The 10,502-nt window shown below is 40.5% G+C and overlaps 1 protein-coding gene across 1 annotated transcript in view; it reads right to left on the reverse strand.

Annotated features, from left to right (window-relative positions):
- The window catches only part of SEC23B (SEC23 homolog B, COPII coat complex component), a 43,253-nt gene that overhangs the window by 32,023 nt on the left and 728 nt on the right, over positions 1 to 10,502 (reverse strand). Inside the window, exons 2-9 of the mRNA XM_003363945.5 lie at positions 8,370 to 8,604; positions 7,126 to 7,183; positions 3,778 to 3,864; positions 2,822 to 3,058; positions 2,640 to 2,716; positions 1,330 to 1,474; positions 561 to 719; positions 91 to 206 (exon numbers count right to left, since the gene is read on the reverse strand). Coding sequence (XP_003363993.1) covers positions 91 to 206; positions 561 to 719; positions 1,330 to 1,474; positions 2,640 to 2,716; positions 2,822 to 3,058; positions 3,778 to 3,864; positions 7,126 to 7,183; positions 8,370 to 8,590 — 1,100 coding nt within the window. The 5' untranslated portion in view covers positions 8,591 to 8,604. The remainder of the gene's footprint in view (positions 1 to 90; positions 207 to 560; positions 720 to 1,329; positions 1,475 to 2,639; positions 2,717 to 2,821; positions 3,059 to 3,777; positions 3,865 to 7,125; positions 7,184 to 8,369; positions 8,605 to 10,502) is intronic.

A 10,502-nucleotide genomic window follows, 5' to 3' on the forward strand; every position in this document is an offset into this window, starting at 1 on the left:
TAAGTTAGCCTTTCCCATTCCAATGGTTCCATCACCCATTTCTCTTTCCTTAACACTCTCACTTTTCCCAGGTGTTCGCTGTCAACATACCCAGTAAGATTTGCACAACACTTCATCTCCAAAAGTCCAGTCTGATCAAGGGCACAAGCATAAATATCAATGCAGTGACCATTTGTAGCAGCTCGATTAGCAAGCATCTCATAGTGCTGTGAAGAGAGAATAATTATCTTCATGAAACAGCAACATCATTCACTACGTATAAATCACTATATAAAAAAAATGTAATCAAATACAGGAATACGGAGATAGTTTTCTCTATAACATCCAAATAAAATAAAAATACAATTTTCAATCTCAAAACACTTTTAGCAGTTTTAAGGCCATCCACTCTAAGGTCTCAGAACTGGGACAGAAATTTAACAGCAGCCAAGATGTGGAAGGTCAAGCAAGAGCAACTTGCTGACTAGGAAGCATGGCCTCAGCAAAGCAGCTGTCACTCCAGAGCACCTTAACCCAGCACTGGGATACCACAACTGCAGCCTGTATCCAGGAGCACCTACCTTGGTCGCCTTTTTCATGAAACGTGCATTATCTTTCTCAATATCATGCCAGGAACGAATAGGGACCTTTAATTCATCTCCAACAACCATGCCAGGCCCTTGGGTGGGGGGACCCCCGGTAAACAACATAATCCTGGCTCCTGTGTTTGGAAAAGTGCCCTAAAACAGTAAATAGCAGCATTTTAGAAACATATAGCCCACCCCAAGTATGCCTCCATTTCCCTAAAGAAATACTCCAAACATGAGTTCTCTTGAGCTGTTCTGAATACTGATGATACCGCCAAACAACACAAATGACGATACAGAGAAGCAGCCCAAGGATTTTGTATACCTTTTTCTTTTTGCTGAGGAAGACTGGCCCTGAGCTAACATCTGTTGCCAATCTTCCTCTATTTTGTACGTGGGCTGCCACAACAGCATAGTCACAGATGAGTGGTATACATCTGTGCCTGGGACCCAGACCCAGGCCACTGAAGTGGAGTGCACCAAACTTAACCACTAGGCCACAGGGCCAGCCCCTGCACACTTTTATTAATTTACTGTGTGTACTTCCCATTGCCCTAATGCCTTGTTTCTCATGAAAACATCTGGTATTTTCAAAACATTGAGGGGCTCCTTCAATGTGGATAATAATAATGACTGAACCATTCGCTGCTAAATTAACAGTCAGCTGACTTAGATCACAGTTGATTTTCAAACAAGGCCAACAAACACAACTTCTGAGAGCAAGTTTGCATGGTTTGAGAGGTTCCGGTAAATTCTGAGTTACCTCCAACAAGCCGACAGCAATGGACAAAGCAACACCAGTGGATCGCAAAGGCCTCTTCCCCTGAGTTACGGGCCACGGGTCCCTCTGCAGCTCCCCAAGCAGATCAGTGAGGTTCATGTCAATCTTCTGAATGGGCTGCAGAAACCTGCATAGTTTTGAATGGACATATCAATCCTGGTTTATAAAGTACTCTGGTCTTTAGACCTGGGTGACACATACTTACTACTCTTCAAAATAATTATACAGAGTAGAAAAAACTTGCAATTTTTTTCTTCAAAGTTATCTCTAACTAGAAACAGAAAACAACTCAAACCAATTTTATTCAGGAACATAATTTAAAGCCTGATATATAGCAATTTATATACATAGCACAGAAAAAAATAAATTTAAACAGGAGCAAATCAGTTTAATTAAATTTTAAGCAGCAAAGAAATCCTAAAGACATGCCTAATGTGAACCCAGTCCATGTAAGGTTCATGTATGTGGACAACCTTCATCACTCTCAAGACACTCAGTTTGTGTTTCTTTTTTTTTTTTTAAAGACTTTATTTTTCCTTCTTCTCCCCAAAGCCCCCCTGGTACGCAGTTGTATACTTTTAGCTGTAGGTCCTTCTAGTTGTGGCATGTGGGATGCTGCCTCAGCATGGCCTGATGAGTGGTGCCATGTCCGTACCCAGGATCCAAACCAGTGAAACCCTAGGCCGCCGCAGCGGAGTGCACAAACTTAACCACTCAGCCATGGGGCCGGCCCCATCAGTTTGTTTCTTTTGAGCCTTAGGAGTAATACAGAGACAAATGCTAGCTTCTCATCAGAGTAAGTGGCTGTCCCCAGAATGTGAGGCAATGCATTTTATCATGTCTGCCAACTGTCAATCTGGCCCTGGAACAGCCCCAGCCACTCAAAGGCTGAGTGTAATAAACACCTGGTCTCAGGTTTGTTTGAGGACACTCAACAGACCCCTTTTCGGTGTTCCCAGTTTTATTTAAGAATCAGAGAGGACAACAGCCATGTGTAAGAGAGAGGAATGATTGAGTACAGTCGTCTCAAAATCCTTGTGGTAACAAAACGCTAACAGGAAAAACATCCTGAGCAAATCTGCCACAAGTATATATACCACTTGGTTATAAATTTTAAATACCTACTGATGGCTTAGGTGCATTATTGAACATTAAATATTGCTTAAGCTTAATCATTTAGTTTTTTCTCTAAAAACAAGAAAATAAAAGTTCCAGGAGTTTTCTTCCGTCACTCCAGTGGACTGCCCTGCACGCCCACCACTGTAGGTGTAATACTCTCTGTCAGTGCTCACCTGCTTGAAACAAAAGGGTGCTCCTGTGGTCGTGCTTGCTGCATGGGCATGGCAGGCGTGGTCAGGCCCAGCATATCCTAAAAAGACCAAAAACACTCATTTCCCATAATACTAAAAGCCAATGACTAACTAATTTTTAAGAAACACCCTTGCTCCTACTTGTGTACAACCAAGGCACGAACCTGTATTTGCTTTGCAGTTAAATCCTTGGTCCCTCGGAAGACAAAACTTTTGGAGATTCCTTCACAGCTGAGTTCGTGAACCTGAACCATCCTCCCAAACGTGATTAAACCCACCAGAGCATCTGGAGGAAGGAGACTCAGAGACATCTGCAGGGATTCTTTGAGTGCTTGAAGGTCATCTTCCTCTAGGCACGTGTCGACCACATAGAGGAAGATCAGAGGGGACTGAGGGCCTCGCTTTATGCAAAGAAAAACAGCATAACGATCAGCATACAAATGGATACAACCAGTTCTTTTTAAAGCAAATCAAGTATGTAAATAAGTCTGCATTCATATTTACTGTCAGGGGATAAGGACCTCTAAACAAAGCTCTGCTGACCTCATTAAATGACAGTTTCTATTAAAACAAACTAAACATAAAAACTATCTGTATCTATGGGCCAGCCCCGTGGCCGAGTGGCTGGGTTCACGCACTCCGCTTCAGCGGCCCGGGGTTTCACTAGTTTTGAATCCTGGGTGCAGACATGGCGCCGCTTGTCAGGCCATGCTGAGGCAGCGTCCCACATGCCACAACTGGAAAGACTCACAACTAAGAATACACAACTATGTACTGGGGGGTTTGGGAGAAAAAGGAAAAAAATTTTAAAAATCTTAAAAAAAAAGTTTATTAAAAAAACTATCTGTACCTGACAATTTACTCTACATTTCTGAATGTCTTCTATACGCCAGACATTGTTCCAAGTCTGAACTGAATCAGTGCTCCCTTTTTTGGTAGCCTTCTATCAAGACCTGAAAGCAAGGCGAGCAAGTGCACATGCACCATAACCAAATGTTCAGGATCCTGCTGCCCACACAGCTTTAAATCGCCCAGACAGGTAAGAGACATGGGAGGCAAAGCATTTCAAGAGAAACTCAGTATTTAATGCTGCTCATTAGATGCAGGACAAACAAGTTACCTGTATCACATACTCAATTGTAGAAAACTGGGGCATCAATTCAGCAGGCTGATTCACCTCAGATATGCCTGTATAAGCGGGAGGAAACTGAAAAGACAAAAAAGCAATGATTTATTAGGGCTAAAAGATACGTACATTATACCTTTTCCATTTATAAAAATAGCTAACGACCATACATTTATTCTGGAAGCACAAAATAGAGAATACGTTACTAAAACATAAAAATCAAAATTTTAAATTTATAACCCTGCCTTATATTTATATTACGTTTTAACTTTTTAAAATGCAGTTTTAGGTTACGTTGTAACTTCTAAATGATTAAAAAAACGCACTATTAAAACCATTTCTTGGGGCTGGCCTGGTGGCATAGTGGTTAAGTTTGCGCCCTCTGCATCAGTAGCCCAGGGTTTGTAGTTCAGATCCTGGGCACTAACCTACACACCTACACACCGCTCATTAAGCCATGCTGTGGCAGTGTCCCACATACAAAGTAGAGGAAGACTGACACAAATGTTAGCTCAGGGCCAATCTTCCTCACCAAACAAAAATAACAAAACCATTTCCTTTTTTTTTCCCCCAAAGATTGGCACCTGAGCTAACAAATGTTGCCAATCTTTTTTTTTTTTTTTTGTCTGCTTTTTCTCCCCAAATTCCCCCAGGATATAGTTGTATATTTTAGTTGTGGGTCCTTCTAGTTGTGGCAAGTGGGATGCCATGTCAAAGTGGCCTGACAAATGGTGCCATGTCCATGCCCAGGATCTGAACCAGTGAAACCCAGGGCTGCAGAAGCGGAGTGCACGAACTTAACCACTTGGCCATGGGGCCGGCCCCACAAAACCATTCCTTAAGCATTGCCCTGCAAATCAAGGGCTGATGTTTTAGCTGTCTCATCAACAGTCTATGTGGAAAAATAAAACTTTTACTTGGGTTTATTATTTTAGCTGTTATCAATAAAGTAACACACATTCATTATAGAAAAATTGGCAAGTACAGGAAAATTAAGAAAAAAGGAAGAAAAAACCCTTACAGTCCTATCACCTAGAGGCAACTACTGTCAACACCTTGGCTTAGTTCCTTCCAGATTTTTTCTACTTAAGCACAGCTGAGATTATCCCGTATATACAATAGTGTGACCCGCTTTTTCTGCTTAACATGTCATAGGTGTTTTCTTTTGTTTTTAACTGTCTGCAAACATTTTAAATGCACAGCTTATAGGTTGACTTTTTCCCCCAATTTTTTTTATTGTGGTAAAATACATATAAATTTTACCATCTTAATCTTTTTTCAGTGTACAGTTCAGGGGTCTTAAATACATTCATGTTGTGCAACTGTCTCCATCATCTGCCTCCAGAACTCTTCGTCTTGCAAAACTGAAACTCTGAACCTATTCAACCACAACTCCCCACTATCCCCTCTCTCAACCCCTGGCAACCACAATTTTACTTTCTGACTCCATGAATTTGACTACTCCAAGTACCTTATAAAAGTGGAATCATACAGTATTTGCCTTCAGTGACTAGCATAATGTCCTCAAGATTCATCCACGCTGTAGCATATGTCAGAATTTCCTTCTATTTTAAGGCTGATTATCTCACTGTATGTATATACCACATTTTGCTTACCCATATATACATCAATAGACACTTGGGTTGCTTCCACATTTTAGCTATTGTGAATAATGCTGCTATGAACATGGGTGTACAAGTATCTTTTCAAGACTGTTTTCAATTCTTTCGGGTATACTCAGAAGTGGAATTGCTGGATCACATGGTAATTCTAGTTTTAATTTTTGAGGAAACATCATACTGTTTTCCACAACGGCTGTACCATTTTACACTCCTACCAACAGTGCACAAGGGTTCCAACCTCCACATCCTTACCAACAACTTGCTATTTTCTGTTTTTTTGATAGTAGCCATGCTAATGAGTGTGAGGTGGTATCTCACTGTAGTTTTGATTTGCACTTCCCTAATAACTAATGATGCTGAGCATCTTTTCATGTTCTTATCAGTCATCTGTATATCTTCTTTGGAGAAATATCTATTCAAATTCTTTGCCCAGTTTTGAATTGGGTTGTTTGTTCTTATTGTTGACTTTTAGAACTTCTCTATATTATGGATATTAATCCCTTATTAGAGATACAACTTGCAAATATTTTCACCCATTCTCTGGGTCACCTTTTTACTCTGTTGACAATGTCTTTTGATGCCTTAGAATTTTCATAATAAATTATATCAAACACCGACATCAATTCTGAATGTAACAAGGTACAGAAGTGTTTTTAAGACTTGAATGTACTCCTGAATCTCCCAGAGGTAAATCTTGAGTGTTACCTGCTTACAGTTTCCAATCCTGCTTTATCTCCCCAAATCCCCCCGGTACATAGTTGTATATCTTAGTTGCAGGCCCTTCCAGTTGTGGCATGTGGGACGCTGCTACAATGTGGCCTGACAAGCGGTGCCATGTCCACGACCAGGATCTGAACCGGCGAAACCCTGGGCCACCGCAGTGGAGTGGGTGAACTTAATCACTCGGCCACGGGGCCAGCCCCTCCAATCTTATAGTTTGTCATCAACTGTACACTGGACTCTTCATCACTGGACTTATTGGGTGCTATATCTGAGAATGAGACTGTTAACTGCAATTATGAGTAAATAAATGCATGCTGTTAATACCCTAAGATCTGCCAGAGCACTGTATATTATGTTGGGCACAATTAACTTTTTTTCTAACAAACAGCTTTAAAGAAGTATAGTTTATATATCATAAATTCACCCATTTTAAATGTACAATTCAATGATTTTTAGTAAATGTACAGAGTTGTGCAATGATCACCACAATCCAGTTTCACATTTGCATTAGAGGTACACTACATTTTAAAGAGAAGTCTCATCATTTGTGAGCTCCTTCTAGCTCAGTAGTTTTAAAAAGTTTTAAATCAAAAGAAGCTCAACACTGATACCTGGATCCTAAAAATCAGAAAAGTCAGAAAATGAAAATTCAGTAATGTACACCATCCAATTAGAATAAACTGAAGTCAAATGAAATATAAATATATGTTTTCTCAGGTAAGATATTCACTCCCCACAGAGAAGCTGAAAGAAAAGGAAATTCTATGTCCCCTCCACAGCAAACGACAAGGACTCAAATAATGAAACCGAGTCATTGTCGAAAAGAAAAACGCCAATGTTCAACGTTCAATATTATGCTTAACAAAACCTATCCCCTTGAGTTCAGCAGAAACTGCTGACTGCCAGGGCAGACACAACTTCAACCTCACTGAAGTTTTTTCAGAGTAGTACAACTAAAATGAAACACAGAAAACACTTTTTGAAATAATTCACATACCTGATTTCTTTGGAAACAGAAATTACAGGCCCAAAGTTTTGCTCGATAATCAACCTGACTGTGAGAAAGAGAAATATTACAACTAGGTGTTATTTTTACTTTTAAGGTAGAAAGCACTCAAATGTAAACTTCAAGTTCAGTAAATCACACAGATATGTGTTGTGTGTGTGTGTGCATGGATAAAGGTGTATAAAACGTTCACTATGGTTTGAGTTCTGGCTGCTAAGGACACGAAAAGTTTCCTTCAAACAGTGGCAATAAGGAATTATTAAATCCTTTCACTCTTTCCAATTTCCTAGATAATATTTTAAATTTCCTGATTTATATAAATTATGGGTTATTTCCTCTTGCCTTGTTGTCCTAACATAATCTTCCTGATTTTTCTATCATCTTTATTGCTCAGATACATGAAACTACTAAATTTCAATACTAAAAGTACATTGCCCACAGAGAAAAAACCTCCCAGACTTTAACCTCACTTAGCTCACTTGAAGGAAAGTTGGACAGACATGCGTCTGGGTTGATACACCACCTAGAATTGGTTCAAGATAATGCTTCGTTGCTCTTTTGCCCTTTTCTACATTTAAACAATTAACAATCAGTGGCTATCATTTAAAAAGATTCTTACAGCAGCATTCTTACATATGGGCACATTAAGTGAAAGCAAGAAGAATGAAGTAAAATATGTTCCCTCATACAGAAATCTTATCTTGTAACAAGCATTTATGACGCTCTTCATCTGTTTAAAAATTCTTTCAAATAGTGTCCACATTTATGAGAAATACCATAGGTCACTATCTCAGGTGCAAAAAAGTTACACCTCACAATAAAATCATCACAAGTTAAAATTGTATCTACTGCTTCTTCCTACCATACAGCACCACCATGTCACCATACCAGGTACGTATGAGAAAACTGTCTAAAGTTTTTGGATGTTTTTGGAAAACGCTTAAAAAATTCCAATAAAATCTACAGTTAAGACAAAATCAAACTGAAAACTAGCAAAAAACAAACGTGAATTCCAAATCTTTTCCCTCTACCTCTGTCTCATTCACCTAAGTACTAATTTTATCTGGAGTACTAGGCCAGGAAGATTTCTACAAGCATTCTTCACCTAAGAATCTCATCTACCACACATTTCAAACTTCACGACTTGCCCAAATTTAGTGACTTTTATGAGAACCACATAAAAGTGATAACTTATCATGTTCACCATTTTTCCTAGTTTTTAAAAGAATTCATACCAAAGTGGATTGAGAATGGCTTTGCAAGTTGGCCTGCTGCAAAGCACAGGTTCATACTGTACAGGAGGCAGGTCTGGACGTTCCCTCAAAGGAGTAAGGAGACAAGCCAGGGGAACGACCATTCTCGTAGCCTCGAGACGGCTGGAGGGCCACACATTCCAACTAAAACGCACACCATCCCGTTCTTCATTCTGCTGAATGAACTCCAGATATGTTGCCATGGTCTAAAACGAAACTGAAGATAAAGGTTTAATTGTATGTGAAATTCTCAACTAAACTTCAAAAAAGAAGACAGTCACCTAACACAATGTTTCTTACATACCTAGTCTGGAAGACCCTGTCATTGTAGGATGACAACACCTCCCTCCCCTCTGGCCTCCAAAAGCCCATTAACTTTGCAGTTATCTTTGACTACTGTTCTTTCCCAACTCTCCTCTCCAGAACTTAAAAAAATAAATAAAGGAGGTAAAAGGTTTACTTATAACCACTTGATCTAAGCTGCATGAAGTTGAATAATGGTAATTTTAACCTCCCCATGGATCAAAAATCATTTCAGCCAAGCCAATTTCAGCCCCTTGCCCAAGGGTAAGTCTCAAACTCTGTTTCAGCCTCCAGCTACCTTCCTCCCTGATCATCTTTCTTCCTTGGTCTGTTAAAGTAACCACGATATTAAATTTTACATTCCAAGTGACCTTGTTTTTGTGTCCTTTCCCTCCATCCTTTGGGTATTGGATACTGATGTGCGAATCCAATTCATAATGGGAACAGCCACCAGTTCTCAGCCAAAGTACTTCTACTTGGGATCACCAAAATTACAAAGAAAAGTCTGCTATTATGCTGAGTGAGTCCCTCATCAGGACCTCTCCTCTCACCACAGTCCTTATGCTCAGGCCTTGAAAGACTCCAGGTAATAAAATAGCCATTCAGACTAAGCTCTTCAAACCCAGATAATGCCAACTCCATTGAGTGTTTTATACATCCTGTTTGCCTCCTAAAATCTAGACTAACACACACCTCAGCAATTAGGGTTCAAGGGAACAAGCCCCTCAAGATAAAGCAAAAAAAAGGCAAATTAAAGAATCTCTGATACTAGAGGCCTCCAGTGCTCACTTATGCAGTGCTAAACAATAATCGTCTCCATGTTATTATGAGAAGTGACATTCTGTAAATAATCTGGACTAAGAGAGGAATACCATATGGCTAGAAAGGCAAATGAATCAATTACTCTACTACACACAACCCAAACCACAAAAATTCCAAATGTTTGCTCCAACTGAAACTCTAGAGAATCTATTTGTTATTTCTAGCATGAGTGGGAAACTGAAGCACTGTGTACACAGGGGGCACTTCTGCAGCTTCTTGGGTGGCTAAGGGTAACTCGGGGGGGAATGAAAGCATGTTCTAATACCAAACATGTTCTGATACCTCAGCAGACTTCATCAAATGAGTTTCCCCTCTCCAAACAGTTCATTATTAAAAGGTACTGGCTCCATCCAATATCCCCAAACGCCTACATACTAAAACCTTTTCTCCGTTTCCCACTGCTTCTTTCTCTCACCCCCTTCAGGAGCACAGATTCTTAACTCTGGACACATAACCAACGGGGCACTTCAGAGGGTCAAGAAATCCTCTGAAATTGTACGCAAAATTGTGTGCACGAGCGAACATGCATTTTTCTAGGGAGTTGGGTCTACGGCTTACATCAAATTCTCAGAGGGAAAGGGTAGCTGAAGAGATTAATAGCTGAATAAGTGAGTTAATGAAAGAACCGGAAAGACTCTGCAGTAGCATCTGCCAAAAAAAATCGGAACCACTCTTATCTCACCAAGGCATAACTTTTTGGGGCACAGTAGCCAAGTTTATGCACAGTTTAATCCTAGAAAGAAGTCCAATGACCTGGGTCCTAGCTCCAGCTCTGTCACGAAGAAGTCCGTTCACTTGAGTCTCAAGCTCCTCAGGTATAAAATAGGGGCTGGACCCTTCCGCACCCCGCGATTCTGAGGGATCTCGACCCAGAAGCCGGCCGCCGCCCGGCCTGGCGGGGAACGCGTCACTCTCAGCGGACCCCTAGGTCACTGATTCTCCCGGTTCCTCTGCCCGCGGGCAAAAGGCCTCATCCCAGGAGCAACCTAC

This window comes from Equus caballus, chromosome 22 (assembly GCF_041296265.1).
Source record: "Equus caballus isolate H_3958 breed thoroughbred chromosome 22, TB-T2T, whole genome shotgun sequence".
In the NCBI taxonomy this organism is placed as follows: domain Eukaryota; kingdom Metazoa; phylum Chordata; class Mammalia; order Perissodactyla; family Equidae; genus Equus; species Equus caballus.